Source organism: Calonectris borealis, chromosome 4, assembly GCF_964195595.1.
Source record: "Calonectris borealis chromosome 4, bCalBor7.hap1.2, whole genome shotgun sequence".
Lineage (NCBI taxonomy): Eukaryota > Metazoa > Chordata > Aves > Procellariiformes > Procellariidae > Calonectris > Calonectris borealis.
In genome coordinates this window covers 27,684,882-27,708,592 of record NC_134315.1, presented here as the reverse complement: position 1 = coordinate 27,708,592, position 23,711 = coordinate 27,684,882, and the positions used below count along the sequence as shown (strand labels likewise).

General features: G+C 40.4%; 2 protein-coding genes across 8 annotated transcripts in view; both read right to left on the bottom strand.

Annotated features, from left to right (window-relative positions):
• The window catches only part of SLC30A9 (solute carrier family 30 member 9), a 62,212-nt gene extending 39,547 nt beyond the window's left edge, over positions 1 to 22,665 (bottom strand). For 5 of the 6 annotated variants that reach the window (XR_012673488.1, XM_075148978.1, XM_075148980.1 and 2 more), the window contains exons 1-2: positions 2,401 to 2,740; positions 316 to 492 (exon numbers count right to left, since the gene is read on the bottom strand). Coding sequence is in view for 5 of the 6 variants with exons in the window: in XM_075148978.1 (XP_075005079.1) it covers positions 316 to 492; positions 2,401 to 2,497 (274 nt within the window). In the remaining variant the exon portion in view is untranslated. Of the gene's footprint in view, positions 1 to 315; positions 493 to 2,400; positions 2,741 to 22,603 lie in introns of those variants that run through there. The other variant, XM_075148982.1, reaches the window with a different exon arrangement.
• On the bottom strand, positions 10,311 to 22,789 carry TMEM33 (transmembrane protein 33). 2 transcript variants are annotated; one of them, XM_075148983.1, is made up of 8 exons: positions 22,770 to 22,789; positions 22,604 to 22,668; positions 21,374 to 21,468; positions 20,747 to 20,934; positions 19,696 to 19,763; positions 18,825 to 18,958; positions 16,794 to 16,877; positions 10,311 to 15,336 (listed from the first exon to the last, which is right to left on the bottom strand). In XM_075148983.1, the coding sequence occupies exons 2-8, from the start codon at positions 22,658 to 22,660 to the stop codon at positions 15,207 to 15,209; spliced, it is 756 nt and encodes a 251-aa protein (XP_075005084.1). In that variant the 5' UTR covers positions 22,661 to 22,668; positions 22,770 to 22,789; the 3' UTR covers positions 10,311 to 15,206. The 2 variants fall into 2 exon arrangements, with proteins under 2 accessions (XP_075005084.1, XP_075005085.1); XM_075148984.1 differs by lacking the exon at positions 22,770 to 22,789.
• Between the last annotated feature and the right edge of the window lie 922 nt (positions 22,790 to 23,711).

Below are 23,711 nucleotides of genomic sequence, written 5' to 3'. Positions count from 1 at the left end.
GTAAAAGACAAGTAATACATTCCATTTCTTATCCCTTAAGATACCTAATCCCTTCTGACACCCACATTTTATCACCGCTACTTTAAATTTGATTACTCTAAATTTAAATCCTTTAAATACTGGAATGACAAAGAAATAGATAGCATTCCTCCCTGCTTATGCATTTGAAATTTACACATAGATGCCCACAAGCAACAAACACTAAGAATTCTGCAACCGTAATATCACACAATTGGGAAAAAAAAAGTTAGCAATTGTTAAATACATAAAGTTTTTACATTTATATAAATACTTTTTATTTTAGCTTAGTACTACCTGTTCCAACTTTATGTAGGGTTTCTTCAGGGGTTAATCTATTTGTATCTTCTGATCCAAGATCTTTTTTCTGACCATTGGAAGTATAAACTCTCACTTGACTCATCAACTGCACAGGCAGACGACTGCATGGTAGAATGTATGACAGACTCCCACTTTTCATTGAAGCTTGCCATCCTAACAGAGGGAGGAAAAAAAGATGTTTCAGGCGATCATTTTGGAAGAAAAAGAAGGGAAAGTGGTCCAACTATACCCACATAAGTTAAGGAAAGTTAGCTTATTTTATCTATGTTTAGGAATTACAAAATGGGAGTACACAGCATGCTTTCACTGCCTCCCTTCAAACATCCACTTTTAAACTTCATTCTAACATTAGGGTTTTTCCCCATACAAGCCGGTATGCACTTTTTCCAAAGACCTCTAGGTGATCTTAAGGGGGTTAAAAAAAAAAAATGAAGATACAAAGCTATTTGATAAGATTGGCTTACTGATACATTAAGTCCCGTTCTAGTCATACTGACTCAAAATCTTTAAAAAACAAGTATAGATAAAAGAACAAATACAGACCACTACAAAACTATTAGCCAGTGTTGCAAATTCACTTCACTCTGTGTGTACTCTGTACAAACCACAGCTTACCAATTAAGAAAAATTGAACTGTGTGCATTACATATTAAGAGCAGCTCACTAGAGAAATTACGTAGAAAAGCACACAACATTGTATAAAACATTTTATACAGAAGAATCTTAAATTTTGCAACATTTACAACAGATAAATTACAAGATAAATATGTAAAAAGCCTATTGAGAAATCACCCTGGGTAGGCAATCTTCAACTTCAAAAGACTAGACAAAAGTAGACTTGTATGCAGTACAGGCCAACTTGTATGAGCAACCAGTTTCTTTTAGGCAGCACAAACACTTCTGTAGAGAGGGTATGTAACTCCTCCAACCAGAAATGCAACAGGCAAACTGGCTGCTTTGGAAAGCACCCATTGAAAGAATAAATAAATTAAAAAAATAATTAAGCAGTGCTGGTAAATCAAGTCATACAAAGTATGACTAATCATATATGAATAATGCACCTCTCAACAAAATGATAGTATTTTATAAAACTATTTATTCCATAAAAGTCTCAACAGCTTCCCTTTTATTTTAGTCCTTTACAGTACAGAAGCATCTGCACGTGTGCGTGCACTGATTTGAACCTTACAGACCAATTTCACCAAAAGAAGTCAGATAAGCTCTTATTGTTGTTGTTAATGTGACAAAAGGCCAGAAATATCAACGCAACACAGCTCAGTGAACTTACTGATTACGACTGATAAAAGACTATAATAAATATATGGCACAAGATGAGCAGCTTTGGTGATACTGCAGCAGCTTAAAAAGGGAAACAATCAGCATGTTTAGAGCAGATTTTTCCTACTAATCCATACACACACAAGAAGCCATTAAAGAAAAAGGTATTTGCTTCAATTCAACCGTGATTAAATGAAGGGGGACAAAACTGGTCAGAATTTAAATCTCATGGGATCTGTGGCCTAAAGGAAAAGCTCACTTCTCAGACCAACGCAAATCCTCTAAGACTACGCTTCTTTCTCTACAATTACTGCAAACTTCAACCCCAACACGACCATGATATATCGGTTTTACGAAAGACTGGGGCTGATAGGGTAGCAGGCCTACAACGGGCGTGTGAAAACACCCGCGATAAGGTATGACGCCTCGCCTACCCAGGCAGTTACCACTGGCACACTTTCCTCTTCTTACAGTCGATACTCAGAAGGCAGCCCGCGCTCTCCGGCGGCTCCCGGCCCGGAGATGCCCCACGGCCGGGGTCAGTGTCACCGCCTCAAGAGGAATCCCCTCCCGCCCCTGCTGGCGCCCGAGGCCGGCTGGCACCAGCGCCCGCGAGCGCTGGCACTCGCTTTCCCCCACGCCAGCACGCAGCTTGATTACAGCTTCCTACGAGACTCGACCGGGGTGGGTGGGGGTCCGCCGGCCCGACAGGCCCTGCCCGCCCCCGGCGGTTCCCGGCTGCCCGCCGGCGCAAGGCAGCGGGCCGGGCCCTGGGGGACTCACCGTGGCAGGCGCGGGGGCGCGGTGCCGCCTGGCACCGCAGGTACAGGCGGTAGAGGCCGCGGCAGCCCCGCCGCTGGGCGGCCAGGGCCGGCATCATGGCGGCGACCGCACGCAGAGCCTGGCCGCTCCCCGCCGCACGCCAGCGGCCGGCGAGCGGCCGGCGATTCGCATCGGAGAAGGCTGGCGCGGCTGCGGCGCGTCCCCCGCTGGCCCCGGGCGGCAGCGGTAGCCGGGAGGCCGGCGGTGGGCGGCGCCGCGGCACCCGGATGTGCGGAGAGACCTCGGGGCCGCCGGGCGGGCGCGTCGCCCAGCGGCCGCCGCTGACTCACCCGCCTCTCCCGCTGCGCCTGCGCGGAGGCGCCGCCGGCGCGCGCTGCAGTGTCGCGTCGCCTCAGCTGAGCTCCGCGCCCGCGGCGGGCGAGGCCCTCCCGCGGAGGAGCCGCCGCCGAGCCCGGGAGGGACGGGGCGGGCCCGCGGCGGGCTGGCGTTTGAAACCGGTTCGGCCCCGATTCCCCCCCGGCTCGCCTGCAGCGAGGCTGCGTCTGAAGTACGCGTCGGGAGCGCCTCCTGCTCAGGAACTGCCAAGTTACCGGTCGTGATAAAGAGAGAATATATACGTGTGTGTGTAACATATGTATGTATGCTATGTTTGTTAGCACAATTGAAAACACATAACAATATGGTTGTATAGGTAACAACATTAAAACACGTATGCTAAATCTCTTGGCAAGGTTTTCATGTGAAAATGCTCTTCCCTACCCCTAGGTCTTCCCTCAGATGTGCTCCCCGGGTCAGTGCTGATAAAACAAAATCTAATAAAATAAACTATTTCTTTCTCCAGAGTGCCCTGCGGATGAGCCTGCAGTCAGGGGGTTGTGATGTCTTGCACCCATCCCAGCCCTGCTGTGACACCTCCTCCTGCTCTTCCCACCTACGGCCTGCCGCAGGACCATTAGCCCCACTGGCATCACATTATACCCCTTTTTATGAAAAAACTTTTGGGCAATTATAAGTTTTTCCAGGACAACTTTGATGTTAGTTTACATGACTGACTGGTTTCCTGTCTTCATTTGCATGCTGTGAGGAACATGGGAGCTCACCAGAAGTCAGCTTGGCAGGGAATTTGGATAATTAATGTACCTGATAATCCACAAAGCATTTGATCGCTGAGGAGAATTATTACAGTGCCTGTCTTTAACGTACCCAATTAGATTTTGAACAAGGTTTGCTGGCACGTAACTTCTTTACCAGCCAACTAGTGATTAGCATTGCCAATACAGGTTTTCCTAGAAGCCCGATGGAGGCAGATTGAAGTAAAATACTTGCATAAAATAATTAACACCCATCTTCCCAATAGTCCAATCGCAGCTATACCAGGTGAATCAGGAGTATTGCAACAGATGCTATATCATTAAGTACCACATGTACAGCAATGGAGTTAAATACTAAATTCACTGCAAGTTGTAAAGTAGCAAAGGTGGGGTCAATTCACCAATTTTAATTGGGGTCTAACATGCAACTGATGTATGTTTTGCTGGCTGCTTGTTATTTTGGCAAGAGCCTAACAGTAAAAGAAGAAATGTGAGGTTAACAGAGTTCCCTTTCTTTTCCCTACATAAAGATATTTGAAAGAATATAGAAATTCTTAAAACATTTGAAATTCCCAAAGAGTCTCTGCTATACTGTAGAAGAGATGCTAACTGTTGCATATTTTTCTTTAGGTTTATCATTTCCTATCCAAAAACACTATTACTAATTAATTAATTACTAAACTATTACATATTCTTTTATCCAGCTGAATAACGGAATTTGCCTTGCTGGGTTTTGTTGTGGTAAATATGAAACAGGAAGGAAAATAATAAATCTGGAATACCATAGACAGATTAATAGGTACTACCAGTGTGGCAGTCAACGAGGATTTACATGATCAAGGGCTCTGCATGAACCTTTCTATTGATAAATCCTGAAACCTGGGGAAGGAGACAAAGAACAAGCAAAAGAACATCAATAACAGCCTGTTCAGCATGGGATAGCCAAGTACGTAAAGCAATTGATAATGAATTACCATGCCTCATGGCATGTAGCTGCAGCATCCTAAGACAAAAATCTCAAATCCTTATTTATGAGCATCACAACCATTAATTATCAATCACTAGCAATGACTGGAGCAACACCCTAAATGATAGGGAACTGTTCACGTATTTCAGCACATCTAAATTATATTAAACAACTTTTTGCCTATTTCAAAAACTACTATGTATAGCCATAGAGAATAGGTGAGATCTTGTTTGTCATTGAGTGGCAACATTTTCATTCAATATAGTTGGAATTGCATCCTAAAGTTTAATTGTAAATAATGGTTATTCAATAGCTGTTTTAAGCCCATATTTCATAAAATCAAACCAGTTTAAAGAAAAGAAAAAAATCTCACTCACATTCAAGTTGCTAAACTCTGACCTGATAAAAAGATTACTATTAATATATGCCATGCTCATACAGGAGCTTCTGTGCCATCTGAACCTCTGGCTAGAGGACAGAGGTTGCTCATATACCTATTGTATGAGGATCTTGATCTTTTGCTCCTAACAAGAGGGAGGCTGGCTGGCATCGGGGTCATTTCTTCAGGCATCCTTTTGTAAAAAGTCTAGAACCTTGTTGTATAAAGCATATTACCTTGTCAGTAAAAACTGATAAGGTTAAGTTGCTTTACCACGTTACAAAGGTCTTCAGGAAGAATAGGGACTATGTGGGTACAACCTTTTAAGATTTAGAACCTGCTTTATGGAGACACTTGAAGAGTTTCTTGATCTGTAAGCAGTTCTAAGTAAAGACAGGCAACTGGATTGAAAACCTTTGAACCTTTTTTCCTCAGTCCTGTTTGTTTAAGAGAAATAAGTAACTGACTGGATTACTCGAGCTGCAACAGTACATCATGATGAAATTCTCCAATGTTACTATCTAGCAAGATATCTGTGATACCTAAAGGCTATTCACAGTGAAGGGTTTTAGTGTTCCTTATACGAAAAATGATGTAATATAAAGCCAATTTGACTATTTTTGAATCTGAAATTCATTAAAGATGTCAAGTTCATACAGTGGAGAAGACTTGCAATGTCCCCAGATCAGTGGCGCAAGAGCTGAGGTAATGACTTAATATAGTTTAAATTATACTTTGGGATTCCCATAACATCCTGCCTTGTGTGTCTTTCATACAGCGTAGCAAGGTTTTTAAAAGGGAAAGACCATTTTGATTTTGTACCTTTTATGATACTACATGTATATTGTTAACACCAAGCAAATACACACTGATAGTTCCAAAAAAAGTATGAATACATAAAGTGTTCAGTGATCCCAAACATCCTTTAAGTTTTTAAGGTAAAATATTTAAATTAACAGAAAAAGAGAAAATATTTCATGGTGGGCAGGTGCATGAGGCAAATGAATTTTCCGAAACTCAGAATGGTGAATCTACAGAAGTCTGCGTAATACCACTCACCACACACCAGTCACACAGGTCTGTAAAGTTATTTCATGGTCACTGGGTCAAAGATCAACATGAACTAGAAGTAAGTATCTTTTATTTCCAGCATGTGGATAAGTGTTTTCAATTATTCACATGCAGTTCATTCACCTGAACACCAGCAGAGTCATCTTCAGTTTCTTAAACTGTGTGCAAGAGCAGCGCTCAACCAGCCCTTTTGACCCCAGCAGCAGCTAGGTGGCCAGTGACCTCCTGCTTCTGCTGGAGCTGCTTGCAGTCCGCCCACAGCACAGGCTGGCAGCCATGCGCTTTCCTCGGGAACCCCGGTGACACATGCCAGATCTTCTGGGAGGCTAAGCTGACATCAGTACTGCAGAATCAGTTGAAATGGGAGTACAATAAAGCAGAGGGAGGGAATTCCAGAAGAGAGGGTTTCACAAGAGCAGACAGCAGGAGATAGGACAGGTAAAGAAGGGAAGGAATATCAGGATAGGAGAAAGATGAGATAAACTTTGAGGGCTAGAGATTGACAGCAGACATGGAGGCAGAGATATCATTTGGCCCTTTATTTAGTGCTCAAAAGACCTCAAGAGACCACGTGTTGTCTCCATGGTTTGGAAGCCCTCCATTGCCACATGCACTTGGTACACACAGGAGAACTTGGCAGTAATGCAGCCCCCCCCGCCAGTCAGGCCCTGTATCCCTGACAGAGACTAGAGCTCATTAGGAGTGAGCCTAGAGCAGACGTTCCAGTTTGGTTTCTTGGTAAATGAGAACAATCAGGGGATTTGCTTAAAAAGCCCCTTATGGCTCTGATTTAACATGCCAACGCAGGCACTCCTTTTAGCTACCCAATATTCTGTTTTCCTAAAGGGAGGCATTACATTTCTAAAGAATTCGCTCTCCCACTGGGGAATGGAGATTCGCTTGCGCATCTCAACAAAAATCAATGGGAGTTATTCCAGGACACATGCAGCTACAATCAAATTAGGGAAAAGGGAAAGATTCATACAACGTATATCCAGAAATGTGCACTTCATGGTTATGCAGGAAAAAGATGAAAATATTATTGTTCCTGTATCAATAATCCCACACACACATGTAGGAAAGACCTCAACTGTAAAGCAGCAACATCCTAAGCAAAAAAGAATAAGGATTCTGCTAATATAATTACCGTGCTTTATGACTGCAAAGATTTGACAATAGATGTTAGAAGATCTTTCTTGTGGGATGCTCTCACAGATGATAGGGTCTTTTAGCTTCCCAACAATCACAACAAACATTTGGGCTTGTGAGTAGTTAGTTCTTCAAAGAAACCTTAAGCATAAATCTGGTTTTCTTTTGATCTCCTTTCTAATGCATAAGGCAGATAGATACTTGCAAAGCCAAAGTACAATAAATCATGAAGAGACATTATTCTCCTGAGAAACTTAAAGGGAAAAAGACTCTCCTGTAGGCAATAGATGCATGAGGAGCACATTAAATTGCTAAAATATTTTGCTTCATAGTTGCAAACCAGCGACCAGAGGTCAGTGGTTTGGAATAAAATTAGTGTATGGAAGAATTCCATTTCCTTTCAGCTGACCAAATCATATCATCAAATAAAATTTCCAGCCTTTGAGCGAGGAAAAAGAACTCTTAAGGTTAGCAGCACTTCTCTTTATGCTAAAGCAGAAAGCTAGTTTAAAATTCTTAAAAACAATACTAGGTACATAATACGTAATATATTAAAAAACTACTCTTATCTCTACAGTAATATGCAGACATGCACAAGAACACAGGACCAGAGGAAGCTTCCTGCATCATCAAGTCTAGTCTCCTGCCACTCTACCTGTCCTACAATCTCTTACACGAACAAATCAAGGACCAGCTTAAAAGCAGCTTGATTCTTTTGCTTGTAAGAAAAAACAAAGTGATTACAAGAATGTGAAATAAGCTTGACTAGTACTTTTGAAGTGTATAAAGGCAAAATATTAGAAGCACCTATGCAGTGCAACAATCTTTTTAAAAACGATTTCCCTTACAAATGTGTAACACACTGCAAAGAAAGAATGCTGGCAGAGGGCAGGAAGAGGCTTTTTAATTATAAAAAGCAAAATGTATTAATATATCCAAATGGCAAAAACACCCTCAAAATATTATGTGTTTTATTTAGTCATCTATCTGCTGCTGTAAATGTGCACCATCGATCCACAGCACATATATATTGATGCAACCAAACGTCTTGCTTACCTCTGCCCCAGCTAAAAATTTGAGAGAATTAAAAATGTAAATAGAACCACTGGATCCTCAACAAACACACGCTGGGCTAATGCTTGATGCTACAACTGCAGTTTCTAAGGTTTCGATATTTCTCTGTATTATACAATTATACAAATGATAAAATGCCAGCGGACACATGAGAATTCAGAAAGTCAACTTCAGATTTCCATCTGCCATTACAAAAAAAACGTGCTAATAATGGCTTTGATTTAAAACTTTATCACTGAAAGGATTCACAATGATTTTTGTTGTGCTTTAGTCAGAACCTAACCGAAGTTGCTATAGCAGAAAGTATGTCGAAAGGGATTGTAATAGGCAAACATCTGTCACCTCAAAACACTGTTTGGTCAGATTTTCTAGACTAAAAAAAATTAAACCCAAAAGTGTTAAAATGTTAAGTTACAAACATCATGTTCTAGATGTGTCTTTGCACACAGAAGCAAACATACACCAGGACAAAGCCCCATGCAGTTGCACATATTATATCTTCCCCTAGATTGCCAATATAAAATGTAGCAAAGCAACATGGAAAGAGAAAAGCTTAAAAAAAAAAGCCAAGAAGCCCAGTAGCAATATAGACCATACTAAGTGTTTATTTCTCTACTTTTCCACTACAAGAGCTTCAAACATAATGGACAAGAACACATAGTTCCACTGCAGCTGTTTTCCATTTTAAGTAAACCAAGATCAGCCTGTCAGCTCTCGTACAGTGTGGCAGCATCTGAACATGCTACTCCAACAGTATTTTAATAGAGACTAAATTAGAAATAATTTACAGCTGGAAAACTTAAGTACTATCCAGAGGATACTGATGGCATAAAACCATGACCAGTTAATTGGTATTTGTGAAAGCAACAGAGAACCCAGTAGGATTTCCATGCCTCTTTTTATCACGTAGAGCTGAACTCTTCTGCATTCTCATTATTTTTCTCCCCATTCTTCTTCCTTCTCCTTCTATTACATTTCTACCTTTGTGAAACTATAGCTGACATTGCTTTAACCCTTGCAGATAATCTAGCCCCGCACCTTTATCAGCTTAATTTTCCTGTGAAATATCTCAACCAACTCATGCATCATCTTCATCCAACATACTCTCGCTCTTCACATTGGCAAAGGTGCATGTGTGAGCATTCATAGCAACACACACAGCAAACGGAAATACCATGACTGCACTTGTTCTCAAGCGAACCAGTTTCCTCACCCCAGGCACGAGTCTGGACTGCTCTAACACTTCGCTCGCCTCACAAGCAAGATATCATGGTCAGGCACACGGAAACCAGGACAAAGGAAGATGAACTCAAATTAGCCATTGCTTTCTTTTAAAAGCAAAGTCTTTCATGGCTCTTCAGAATACAGTCCACTCTACTGCTTCCACAAAACCACAGCTGTATGGTGGTAGCCAGTTGTGGTAGAATAAAGCCCATCTGGTTGGCACTGGGATTGAACAGAAGTCAGCTATTTAACATGCCATCACAAATGAGCTAAGCCTAGCCCACAGGAAGAGGGTAACATAGAGCCACACTATTAACAACACCGGTTTACGATTTTGCTTACTAGTTGCAAACAAATTATTATTATACTAATACAAATTCCAAGTAATCAAGCACTAGCTACAACTCGTTTTCCGTTCAGCAGTGGCACTTACTTAGGTAGTGGGACGTAATCAGTCACAAAGTAACCTATTTCAAGATTAAAGGGACAGGACTCCTGCCAAAACACGGGGGTACAGTCAACTTTCTCTATTAACACCTGCACTGAAAATATGGCAGTAAACTGAGCACGTAAGTAAATTTTTTTCACAGGACTTGGTGTAACCTATGCCAGGTGTAAAGCAGAATAGCTCCAATGACTTAAAGACAGGGATCAGCTTTTTTTGGTTTTGATACACAGCTTAATCTTCCTTTTTCTCGAGAAAAAAAACAAATGAGAAGCCACAGTAGCTCACTGCATCCTGCACTAAACACAAAAAAAAACAAAACCAAAAAAACCCCACCCAACACGCACCTAGAACATTTAACATAGAAAGCTGTTGGTCAGTAACACAAACTTGGAGATTTGAACTTAAAGAAGTGCTGTTTTGCAACACAACATTAGTAATATTTTAAATCCAGAAAAAAACCTATACAATTTGATTTCAAGAACATCAACAAAACCATAGCTGTATCAATACAGAGAACAATTTAATTTGTTTCAGAATAAATATTTGACATACAAAGCACATACAGTGAAAAAGGGTCACAATAAATTACAAATGGAGATACTTGCTCGTTCACTGAGAAAAGCCCTTGGTATTTCCAATTTCATACCATCATATTTATCATTCTTGCTGATTTAAGCACAGCACTAAACAAATATGGATCCCAGTGCTTTCTTTCACAGGTACTGGCATGGATAATTTACTGCAGTGATCCAATTTGAAAATCAGTAGGGACCAGTAAATCGCTGCATAAAAGAAAGAGCGAATGAGGTGCTTTTTCCTTAGTGTCAGCAGCCTGTGATTATTATGTTTATTAGATTTTCTTGAAAGGGCTTCACATTTTCTCAAATATGCAGGAGAACTATATTTCCCCTCTGAGCCCTTACATTAGCATTTTGTGCCTCAGTCCTTGAATACAAGTAAAAGATGAATTTTTCAATTCATTTTAGAAGTTTGTACCATCTGGATGGCACGGAACTAAGCAATGAAACTCCCTTACCTGCACAATATCTGCTATTATCACAGAGCTAGCTTCTGCAGAAAAGTTAATAACTAATGCTGACATTTTATGAAAAAGATATTTTTGAATCCACATTTAAGATTAAATTCAATTATCTGTACTGATAATGCATCTTTGAAATAAAGGATTGCTTAAGGTTCTATCCTTAAAAGGAGATTTAAAACAGCAAGGCCTGACTCTTCCTGTGATTTTAAGAAACTTATAGCACATTAAAAGTTACAGTACAAATATAAACTAACCAATTTCAGTATAGTTTAACCACAAATACTTGTACTGCAGCAATTAAAAATTATAGGAAATTACAACAGATCAGCATACTCTACTAACATCTAGCGTACAAGTGCTAGATCTTATTCTGTTTTGTTATTTTTCCTCACCAGAAAGATGAAGATACCAGGGGCCATACCTAGCTCTTGCACATGGGAATCAATTTTTGACATCACTTTAAAAAAAAACATGCTGTTCTAGCTCAATGGTCTTTGCTACCCTTAATCTGAGCACCATAAGGTACAGTATTTTTGAAACTGTTTAAGCAGCGGTGAGTATCATTTTGGAAACAGGACCAAGAAGTCATATGTGGTGTAGAAACGAATCACAGTTCCCCCTGAACTCTTGCCCAGCTCTCTTTTTTCTACTTCCTGCTCTGCCAGAGCTCTTACATCACCTCAGGCCAGTGCTCCTTTCTTCTGTGCCTCAGTTCCTGTCTGTAAAATGGGCAAGAACTGTACTTCCTTAATTAACAAGGGATCTGTACAGCAAATGTTGCAATACAGGCACCTAACGATAAAAAGGTCCAACACAGACTGTACAAAATAACCAGCTATGTTGTTTGGACAGTACTATCACAAACACAGTTAGCAGCTCAAAAACCGTTGGAACAAATAGTGGCTCACGATTATAATATATTAAAAAAAATCCTTAAAACGTGTAACTTAAAATATTAATGGGTATCACCCCCCTTGAACATCCATCAAAGAAGGGAGCAAAACATAAATGTGACAGCACAAAAATTACAATAAAAGTGTAAAATTAAATAAAAGACAATAAAGGAAAGGATGGATGCATTAGTGAATTACTTTGTGTGTAAGAAATCCCAACTGGCATTAGCTACTCCAACAGACCTTGTGGGTCTGATGTTTTATTTATCTACAGGTGAGAACAGCCAAGTCCTACGCTAGAGCATCACTTCTACACCAAGCTTGTGCACAGCAAGGGGTAGGTCTATGCACAGAACTTATGCAAGAGCACCTTAACTTACAAAAGCTAGGACGATAAAAATAACCAGCGTGATTTGTACCAGCGGAAACAGTTACCACATTAGGTAGACAACCTTTCAGTAGGACAAAAACTCCTCTGCTTCGCAGTTGGGGTTGGCAGGCATTTTATGGTCAGTTGCAAAATTTCTCCACTACCACAGACTTGTTACAGCCTCTGTATCACAGCTAGCTGTTGATAGCACAGCAGCATGAACATACAGTTCTTTTCACCAGAAAAATCTCGAGCTAACAGGACACAACACATTTCATGTATTTAATTTAATCGTTAGTATAGAAACAGTCACAAACTGTGGTAAGGAAACAGGCACAAGGACAGAATGTTTTTGCCAGCATTGAGTAAACTCGGTGTTATCATTTAGGCAGCCTAAAGGCTACAGTAAAAAATCAAAGTTGATGCAGAGTGCAGGTCAGTTGCCCTATTTATTTTGCTTGGAAGTTCTTCTTACCCCATTGTTCCATGTTTTCTTGGCACATTAGAGAGGTAAGTTCCACCAGGCCACAAGTAAAATCCAGGCCTCATTTGTCAAGCATCTCCTTGCAAAGCCAAGGACATACTACTAGCCAAATCAAATCAAATCCCATTTTTGATGGGATCCTCCTCTTGATCCATTTTTTAGACTTAATAGAAACAGTTAACAAGAAATTTGGTATCCACATATAAGCCCTACTTCATGGCGCTGTCTTCCAACTCTCTACTTACTGAAATCTCATTCACTTATTCCCTTTAATCTTCCTTGTACATTCATAGAGTTGGATCTCAAGACTTAGCATCCTTCAGTCACAGCTGCAATACATCAGATCCAATTTAGACTCTTCTCTAATTTAATGACAGCATACAATTGAAGGAACAGTAGACTGCACCCATAACAGCAGTCTTAGACCACAAAAATTTGCTCAGAAGTAACATGCTATTTTGCTTACACTAATTACGGAAGTATTTATTTGCTTTCCACTCCCAGTATGGGGGACCAGCTTACATGACCAAATTAATTTTTAAATCACAGTGGTGCAAAGAGCTGAACAGAGACTGATGTCACGACTCAAAAAATATACCCTGTAACATGAAAGAGGGTCTAGAACAGTACTGAAGAATTGAAATGGCAAGAACTAGGTCTAGATTTCTGCTCTGATTAGATATCATTGTTGCAGTGCTTATTCTTGGGTTAAATTTTGAAGGAGAGGGTCATAAATTTTTGCACTTTAGAAGGCAAAGTTTCCCTATAAAGTAATTTAGAAATGCACAAGACATTATGTCCTGATTCAGAAGCAGCAGTGGGAATATAAGAACATGCACACATACACGCAGGACAGCATTCTGCTCAACTTCCAGGTTCAAGCATCAGTATGTTCTGTTAGAGAGAAAATGAGCTTGAAGAGCCTAGCAAATTACATTTAACACTCCTTTTATTGCAGTAGAAATTTTAGTTTTTATAAAATCCCCAAATTACAGGATATACATAGAGTCAATCTCGTTGCAAGTCTTTAGCAGCTGTAGAGCATTACTGCATGCAGTTCCTTCTGCAGTGTGCAAGTGTTCTATAAATAATCATGTTTAGAGAGCAAGACAAGTAGTTAAAGAATATCATATTCAATTACCAATTGGTTCAGCAGTACCAAGAGGTTGAGCAAAAAATGAAGTAAGTGTAAATACATGGCTCTGATCTAACAAACTCATACAACCACAAAGTCTAAATGATATCCACATCACAAACAAGAAAACGCAATAGTTACAGGAAAATACTTTGCTTCGAGACTGTTTTGAAAAGTGTTTCACATAGTATTTCTCTAACCAAAGGAGAATAATTAAGTACAGTACTATAGAAGTTTACAAAAGGCCAATGAAACCCCTTTAATTTTAAGCAATTAGAATATTAACATTAACTACAGAAGATTAGGCAAATACTTCGCCTTGAATTTATGGAAAGAAGTTGTGTTCAGACAGATATTCTTCTTTTTCCACGACCTACCTTTCAGCTTCTGGGTGAATGCATAATCAGCACTCAATTTAATATTCACTTCTGTAGTCACGACACTGGCTTCAGATCCGTCATCGGATGGATTTACGCCAAAAAATCCTACACCCATTTGTTTCAGAAGCTGCCTAAACAGATGCAATCCTTTATGCAAATTTCCCATCACAATGAGAGTCTCAGAAACTGGAAGAACAATTTATATAGAGCTAGCTACAGATCAATTTTCTAAAAAGCTGACATGCTTGAATTACTGCAGTCTCACATTCGTGTAGACACAAGAACAAATCTGCAATGATTCTGCAAAAATTACTTCATTTACATTGATTAGTTCACTTAAGAGATAGTTAAAAGTTTAAGCATTGCGTCTTTGTCTGAAAAGCCTACAGGTCAGCAATTTGGCTTGATAAAATATCTCCTTATGACAAGATAACTGCACAGAGTTTTCTGTGATCAAAGATTTGAGATTTCTTCCAACAACGTAATGTAAGACTATGTCACAAGGTAGAAACTTGGAAGAGTACTTTTTAAGTAATATTAATAAAAATAGCCTCTCCTTCAGAAAAGGTGTTAACTATGCCAGCTTGATAGACTTTAATCCCTTCTGTTAAATTCGACGTGGGCCATATTTTTACATTTAGTATAGTAATTTAGACAAAATGGTTCTACAGATACATTTAGTAAGCAGAAGAATACTGTCCAAAGTGTACTGCATAGGTATGTGTACCAAGTGCTATCCACTGGAGACATCCTACAGTAGCTTAGTTCCAACTAACACAAACCTACTGAGCACCGACTTCTTAAAGTTTTAATCAACCTCAAACAATCCTTGATTCCTAAGAAAACAATTCTGTATGACTGGGCATGTTTTGGATAGGATGCAGCTACTTTTTTTTCACCAATTAGCAATACAGCACAGTAATTTTAAGTTTCCATGACTTGGTTTTGATATGCTAAATTTCATATTACCTCCAAGAAAAGCATATACACATTTTTACACAGCCTGGAGTGAGATCAGTGTAAAACCAGGAATTTATAATCATCAGCAGAAGTGCCAGCTGCTCATAATGTTCACAAAACACAAGTGCCTGAAATTTGGCTATGCAACAGTTGGTGCCAATCTGCTTATAAAGGAAATGCTGCTGAGGCATAGTCTTCTTACAAAAACAGGGCATGAGGGCTTCATTATTAGGTGTTCAACAACGATCCTCAGCTCAGTGAAAAGAGTCCTGAAAAATCAGATTTAAAGAGAGTATTAAAATCCTACAGCATTTATCAGAAGCAAGTATCATCTAAATCTATCTTTTTCATTCACTTCTTTTCTCAACACCCCCCACACACTCTAGTTAGCAAGTTCTTTATATCAATTCAGTGTTGCAGCATCTTGCAAGAGCTTCAGAATTCTTGTCCTTTAAAACATTAACATTTTAATTAACTTTAGTTCAGCAACTTCCAGCTGAGGACAGATATAAAGACAGCAGAAAAATTCCACCTTCAAGGAAAAAAAAAAAAAAAGACAAAGTAATGCTTTATCAGAAATAGAGTAAGGAGCTGGGAGGTGATTTTGTGTTTGCACTGCTTCTTGCCAGAATGCAAGAACCCTGTGCTCTAGAAGCAACTATTAGAAGACAGACATGAGAAGTAAAAACCACAACACCAGTTTCCCTTAAAGATGTTAATCTTTAATGTTAATATTCTTTAAGGGAAACTTACTACACAAATGCCAGCAGAAAATCTTGGATAGACTAGTTCAATTGAAAGTTAGTTTCAGTATTGCATAACTTAAATTATTTTTAGATACCAAAGAAGTAAAGCACCATCATGGATTTTTTTTTTGTTTTTTGTTTTGTGTTTTGTTTTTTTTTTTTTTTTTTAAAAAAAAAACCAAAACAGACAGGTACTAAGATGGAACAATTGATTTCTTACAAAACAGTAGGGAATAGGAGGCGATTAAGTTTATGACTCTCAGACCTGTCTTTGCATACCATGGCAGCCAAAGCCACTTCCTTGGTACTTTAGCAAACCATTTTCTAATCGGGTAGTGATCAGACTGGAAAGTATGTTCACAAAATCTTACACTATGCAACACCTGTCATAAGAAAAGTTCTGAGAAAGCACTGACCTGAGCAAATGCTTGTAGAAATATTTATGGTTTCAAAGTTTAAAGCAATAGTATTGGCTTGATCAATTTTCAAACTAAATCAATAAGGCTCTATTTCAATTATAATTAACCTGACTTATGAATTTAACTAAAGGAGGTAATGAACATGTTTAAGATCATCCACAGATTCTTTCCTGTCAACATTACACAAGTTCATAAATGCCTGTTCATGTATAGACTTAGGCTCAGATAGGCCTGGAATCTAAAAATAAGGATCCCTTTCTGGTAAATGGTTGCAGAACAATTGAAAGACTTTCTTCTCTCAAAGTGTAGTTTTAATTACACAAACACATTCTGAAAGCTCCCATTCAAGGATGGTGAACTTTAAGGAAAGTTCAGTTACATGAAATAAATGTCACCTTGAACCAGCTGGTGGGATTTTTTAGCATCCAGGTATATTCCACATTGTATAAGTACCATTTGCAGATTTAGTATTATGAGTTATGCATTTTAGAATGAAAAATCTCTGAATGCCTAAACACTATGCAGTTAAACATTAACTTCCGAAATCAATTTAGTGCTTACCGACAGTATGGATTTCGCCGAGAGGAGTAGCGTAATGTAAGAAACCTATAGTAAATGAACGGCTGGAGCAGACTCCCTTGCCCACTGAAAGAGAATAGAGAAGTAGAGCTTAATACTGACAGAAAACCCAAAACAACAGGACTCTTCCTAATAAAAGCAAGCAAACTACTTAAGCTCAAAGAAAGCTAGATTGGGGTCACGTTCGTTCAGATAATCTAGATCTGACAAGAAAAAGTACGTAACAATATCCTTACGAATGCAGAAGCTGACATTATAGAATAAAACTGCCCAATGAAGCAGTTAAAGAAGTGCTGTTCTTGTATTGATTTTATATTTATGACATTGTTTATATGCCTCATTTCTGGTGGTAGGCAAAGAATCACAGAAGCGATGGTGGACGCCTGTTCAGTATTAAGAAAAAGCTTGCTGGTCAAGCACAGAAATTGGCTGACATAAATAGTCCAGTTACAGCAAGCTTTTTCGGCTCTAATCGTAGCACTTAAGTACCTGGACCATATTTCTAGTATCTTTTGCAAAACTTCTCAGAACACACTGAAGACTATTATAGATATATTGAGGTATTAATGCCAAGCTGATATCCGACTATTTCAGTTACGCTGAAATTAGGTTTTGATACTTTATAAAGCTGCTGTTTCACATGATGGTGCTGTAAAATAGTGAAAGGGTAGCACACAAACCATACATAGCAAAGCACAGAAATACCATGAGTTTAATTAATTTTAACGACTGAAGCTTTTTTACATAACACAGTATTAAAACGCTCTGTTTGAAGATGAACAAGACAATTCCAGTAACTACAGTTCCTTCAAGCAGGAGCAATATCTTTACCCAGAAGAAAAAATATAAAGTGAAAAGGAAAGTGAGCTAAAGGAGGGGGAAAAGAGGAAATCTTGCACCTGTACAGTATTTACAAGCAATCTGATATGCTGTAACAGTTTAAAGAACAAATTCTCACAATAGCTGCATTTAACCATTATACTATTTTAAAATTTGGTATATGATCTTTTACAAGCGTCACTATCTACTAGATGACTTATCAAGTAGCGACACTTCACATACTAAATTCTCCAGAGGGGGGGGGGGGGGGGGGGGGGGGAAGTTCTCCTGAAGAGAAGTTTAAAGCACTTCAATGTTCATATACCGGATATAGTGTGTATCTGTCAGTTGGTAAGTAGCCTTAAATGAAAGGGAATCCTTCAGGGCTGAAGCATTGAAGTGTTCAGCTGACATATCAAAAGATAAAGACAAATTATGCATTCTATCAACTTTCAAGAAGATAAAGTCTCCCTTCTGCTGCCTGTGAGACCACTCAGGACAAATGCTCTCACAGTGCTATGACTTGTATAGAACAATGGGCATTATTCCCCCTCCAAATATTAAAAGGCAATGACCCAAACTTCAGTGACTGGCAGGTCATTATGCCTATATGACTTCAGTAGGATTCCAACATGCGTAGGCTCAAGATCCCTAAAATGAATTCAACAGGCTGCACAGCAGGCAAAACCAAATGGAATCATAAAAAAGAGACAAGGGTCACTGGTCAGAAGTAACACAGGAGAGGACATAACCTACTCCTGCTTGCACACTTTTAGCACAATGAAATTTCATGGCACTTAAATTTCTGGAATCTAATAGTCAAAAATGAGAGTTCACTTTCAGTGAAGCTGAAGATCTTAATATCCTATTACACTGACCAAAAATAAACTTGCTGAACAACGTAGAAGAACGCAAGTTACAGGCCTGAAAAACTTTGATTTACCGAACAATGTCACCCATGCTATGAAAGGGAAGGATTTTTTGGTGCTCAGTTATAGCAGGGTGAACACTTTTTGATTTTATGATGCACCAACTTGAGAAGTCTAGGAATCAAACAAATTTAACTCGTAAGCTCAAGACTTGGTCAGCCAGAATCATACAAATGGAGCTCTGTGACCCATAGAGAACTCAATTGCAAAAAGTAATCTTGCGTAGAAAGTTTCTAATTCTAAAAACATTTATGGTAATTCTTACCTGAAGAGCATAAAAACTGTAGCTGGCATCAGGAAAATTTCATTGCAAGCAATGAATTTTAGAATATTCTGTTGATTAGCATTCAGTTTCTCTAAAAGATTTCTCAGAAAGGGCAGACTATTTGAACTTCGTGCCTTTAAAGAAGAAAAAAAGATTGCCAGAAAACAAGTTACATCTATCTTCTCTAGCTCAAAGAAATCAAAATACTAACAATTATCATTTACAACTCACTTCAGCATTTTAAGACTAGATCCTTTAAAGATATTGAGATTAGTATCCCAAAGAAAACTACCAGAAGCTTGGAACTCCATAATTACATAGATTTCAATTAAAAACATGAGTATTGCAATTCCTTCATCCACCCATTTTAGGTTCAGCTGCTTAGAGATGGCCACAAGCCTTATTCTGTCCACTGCAAGGAAATACTTACGGTAGCAAGATAGCCAATGTTGGAGTTACATTAAGATGCACAAGGCAGTTCATTGAACAGCAGGTCCAACTCACAAGTATTTTGCTTCCTAGCCTCATCCTGCAGTTTGTTATTTTACTACTGAAATAGAACATTACATTTCACAGGCTATGGTTTAGCTTGAAAAGACATGTCTTAAGTTTCAACTTAACTGTTACACAGCATTTGCTTCCTTCAAAGAACACCATTTGAAGAAAACTAATTAGTGTCAACTCCAAAATATCATGGAGTCGTAACAGAAGATTAGATTCTCTCAGATTCTCTGTGCTGAGATTCCATACTACAATTTCACTCTTACTCCTCTAGCGTAGCTAAAGGAAACCATAGCTGCAACTCAAACCTCTTTATAAACCCCAAGAATATCAACAGTATTAATCATTTCATACAGCATATCATACTTACATCAAGAACCTTCTTTGTATATGTGGCAGCATGAAGCAAAGAGAACAGCAGAACTGGAAAAATACTCACTGGAGCAAGCGATAAGGAAAATTACAGGCTGCTGAAGTGCTTCATTTCTCTGTGATGCTATGCTAACACACAAGTCATACCCTGATGGCTCTTTGTAAGAGGTTGGCTGGAATGACCTATACTGGATTAAGACATGTAGAGGTCTAATAACTATATTTATACCTCTTCCCTTTGCTTCTTACACCTTCTTTTTGTTACGCATTTTTATTAACTTCAAAACGTGTGTGTATGCAGGTATGCAAAAGTACAACATACACCATTACACACCAGTGCATTTCTACTGAAATGCATTCTTTCTGCACGAAAGACACATGTGAAGTTACTTCTTAAAAATTTATCATATACATGTAGTCCTAATATTTTTATTAAGAGATGCTACAAAACGCGTTTCTTCACCAAAGAACATGCAATTGCCAGCCATTCAGATTTTAGAGAGCAAGAACGTAGACATTCTCTCTGCCAGAGACATTTTAAGAGTAGGACATTAAGCACACATACAAAGTGGCGCAAAGAAAAGTCAGTTCTTGCATGTCACCTTTGACAAGCCACAGGGGTAAGTTTTTTTTGCAGACTTTATCTGTTTAATAACTTACCTGAAAAAACTACTACTAAATAATTGTCTCTCTGCATGATACATGTCCTACTTACAGTGAGGAGTCATATATAAACCCTGTACTGGTAACAAATGAAAGTTACCAACTTCTCAAAGCATCACATGAGGCTGGTCATAAAATCCACGGAACTTAAGTCTCAGGAAAAGAAAATGTAAATAGCCAGAGACTGCAATGCACTAGTTATAGAAGTGATTAACCTGAATATGGATCAACCAACATAAGCCTCTCCTATTTTACATAGAGTATGTTCTATGAATAGCAAACGTATTCTAGTTTAAACTAGTTTTTCAAATCATGGCACAGGTGATGAAAAGAATCAAGTTTAAGATATTTAAAAACATTACCAGGATGACACAAGTAAAGGATACTTGTAACAGGGTAGGAATTCACAAAGATAAGAGAGTACAACAGGTAGTGGCAGCTGTCCTCCAGCAAAGCCTGGGCCAGAAACGCCCTGCTAAGCTGAAAGTGCGGTAGCCTTTGGTGTAGTCGGAGGGCACTAGTAAGAGCATTTGCCAGCAAGGCACGCTGATAAAAGCTTGCTGCTTCATGCAACCTGCAAATCATCAGAGGAGACGTTACCATATGAACCAAGCCCCTGCTCAGAAGTCTTCCACCCTTGAGAATTGCATCACAATTGCACAGTACCTGAAGTATTTCTATTATCGTATATAAGCACTATTACCAAAATACAACTCAAAAACTGGTAACACTGACTTATTGCAGGTGCCAAAGATAAAACAACTCGTTATATTACTCCATAACCACACACAAAAACATGCATTTGCCACTACTTTACAGTTGCTCAATACATTTTCCAAACACACCTAAAAGTGTTTTAAACCAATCTAAAAATCTGTGAACCGTTCCTATAAAAAGCAACCAAGCAAGCTGAATAATAGAAATTTACCCTTACATGAAAAGCAACTCTATGAAAAGGGAGTATAGTTACTTTGCAAAATTTTAATGCTATTTCACAATATTACAATACATACCCTAGAAGAGGCAGGACAAATAAAGCTGAGCAGTAAACTGTGAACAAGCGGGAAATCCACATTGCTGTATCCAACTTGTTAGCCATCAGAAATTGCTACATTAGAAGAAAAGAAAAAACCCAACCCCCACAGAAGTTGGTACCTTAATATTTGCATACAATGGATCCCTTCTACATTAAATTGCAAGTCTTTCTCCAACCTTGGATAGAATCAAATTGTAGCTTGAAGCAAAGAGCGTCTTTTTGTTCTGTATGAAACTTGGCTCATACAATGTTACTAACCAGATCAAAAATAGCTTGGCTGTCTCAGAATCAAAAGGCCCCTTTATATGTTAAAACAAAATATAGTGGTAAAATCTTGTGTGGAGGTAGTTTTTCTAAACAAACCAACCTCACAAAACAGCCAGCTTCAAAAATGCATCGTGCAAGGTTTTTAGACCTCACTGACTTTTGCATCTATTGCTCCAAGGTTCCTTTTAAAATACACTTCACACACCTGGGGTTAAATCTCCACACTTCTTACAGAGGGGGAAAAAAAGAAGGGGTCAGGTAAATTTGGCATAGCTACATCATAAGGAAAGTGGCATCGTTTTGGCTTACCTATTCTTGGCCTCAAAAAAGTTTTTAATGGTAATTTAGCACCTCTCCTGTTGCTGAGCTCTCCTTAACCACAGTCCTCCTCACACCTGATATAGTCCCCGTGCCAGAAAGGCTCTAATGGAACACAGCATGCTTTTGGCCATTAGGTGCTAAAGAGCCAAAACATCAGTTTCCTTTCACCTGAAAGAGCTCAAGATTTTTTTCCGAATTTGAACCAGCTTTTGAAAACTGTTCTTTTCCTCTATGTTCCTAGACCCTTTTGATGAAGATGACCAGAAATTAACCTAACTCACCTGCCAGCGTCCTCCTATCATTATCTACTGACTTACTTGCACAATATAACCACAGACACATAGTTACCGTCACACGGAATTAGTTTTGATTGAGACATTTTCGAGACCGGCGGCACAGCAACGGCACGTTTTCAAGCAGAAAGTAAAGAGCTGCTTCCCCCTGCCCGGCCGAGCAGCCGGCCATGCTGCCGTGCCTGCAGGACCCCCCTAGCCGCACAAGGGGCGCCCGCCCTGCTGGAGAAGCACCGTGACCGGCCCAGGACCCTCACGCTCCCCATCCAGGAGTCGGGCCGGCGCCGCGGCCTGCTCCCCCCCGCCCACGGCCGGGGGCTCCTTACCACGGCTCCGCCGCCAGCCCCGCCTTGCATGGGCCCGTTCTGCGTGGAGTCCGCCATGGCCGCACCTGTGGGGAGAGAACCGTCTCAGCGGGGGCCGGGGCGGCGGCGGCCGCCGCTGCCGCCGCCTCCCGAGCTCCTGCCCCTGGCCCGGCCGCCCGCGACCCACCGCAAGCGCCACAAACGGCAAAGCACCACGCACCGCTCCCCGGATACGGCCGGGCGTCACTTCCAGCAAGCCGCGGAGCCTGCCGGGCAATGTAGGCCCGGCGACGCGACGCTTCCGACCGCGCCTGGTGACGTCACGAGGCCTTGCTGGGAGGTGGCACCCCCTCGAGCCCGGCTGTGCGTCTGCCGGGGCGAGGCGCTGGGGACGAGGGTCGCCCCTTCCTCCGCCGCAGCCCCTCTGGCGCGGCGCCTCACCGGCCCCCGGGGCCCCGCTGTCCGCAGCAGGCCCGACCCCTGCTTCTCAGGTCGCTCCACGGGGTCCGTCTGCGGGTACCTCTGTGTTGTGACGGTAACGGCAACAATACTGGTGCTCGCTGCGGCGCTAGCCTGGGGAGCGTTTGCTCAGTGAGGGCCAAACAGGCTTTCCAGAGACATTTAGCGAGAGACAGACTTAGCACTGTGCGTCAGCAATTCTCCTGGTTTCGGCTGGGGTAGAGTTAACTGACTTCCTAGTAGCTGGTACAGTGCTGTGTTTTGGATTTAGTAGGAGAAGAACGTTGCTCACACGCTGATGTTTTAATTGTTGCTAAGTAGTGCTTACTCAGCCAAGGACTTTCAGCTTTCCATGCTCTGCCAGGTGCACAAGAAGCTGGGAGGGGGCACAGCCAGGACAGCTGACCCCAACTGGCCGATGGGGTATTCCATACCATATGGCGTCATGCTCAGTAAATAAGCTGGGGGGAGTTGCCAGGAAGGGGTGACCGCTGCTCGGGGACTGGGTGGGCATGGGTCAGCGGGTGGTGAGCAGTTGTATTTTGCATCACTTACTTTGTATATTCTATCACAATCATTATTTTTTCCTTCCTTTTCTGTTCTATTAAACTGTCTTTATCTCAATCCACGAATTTTACTTTTTTTGTGATTCTCTTCCCCCATCCCACTG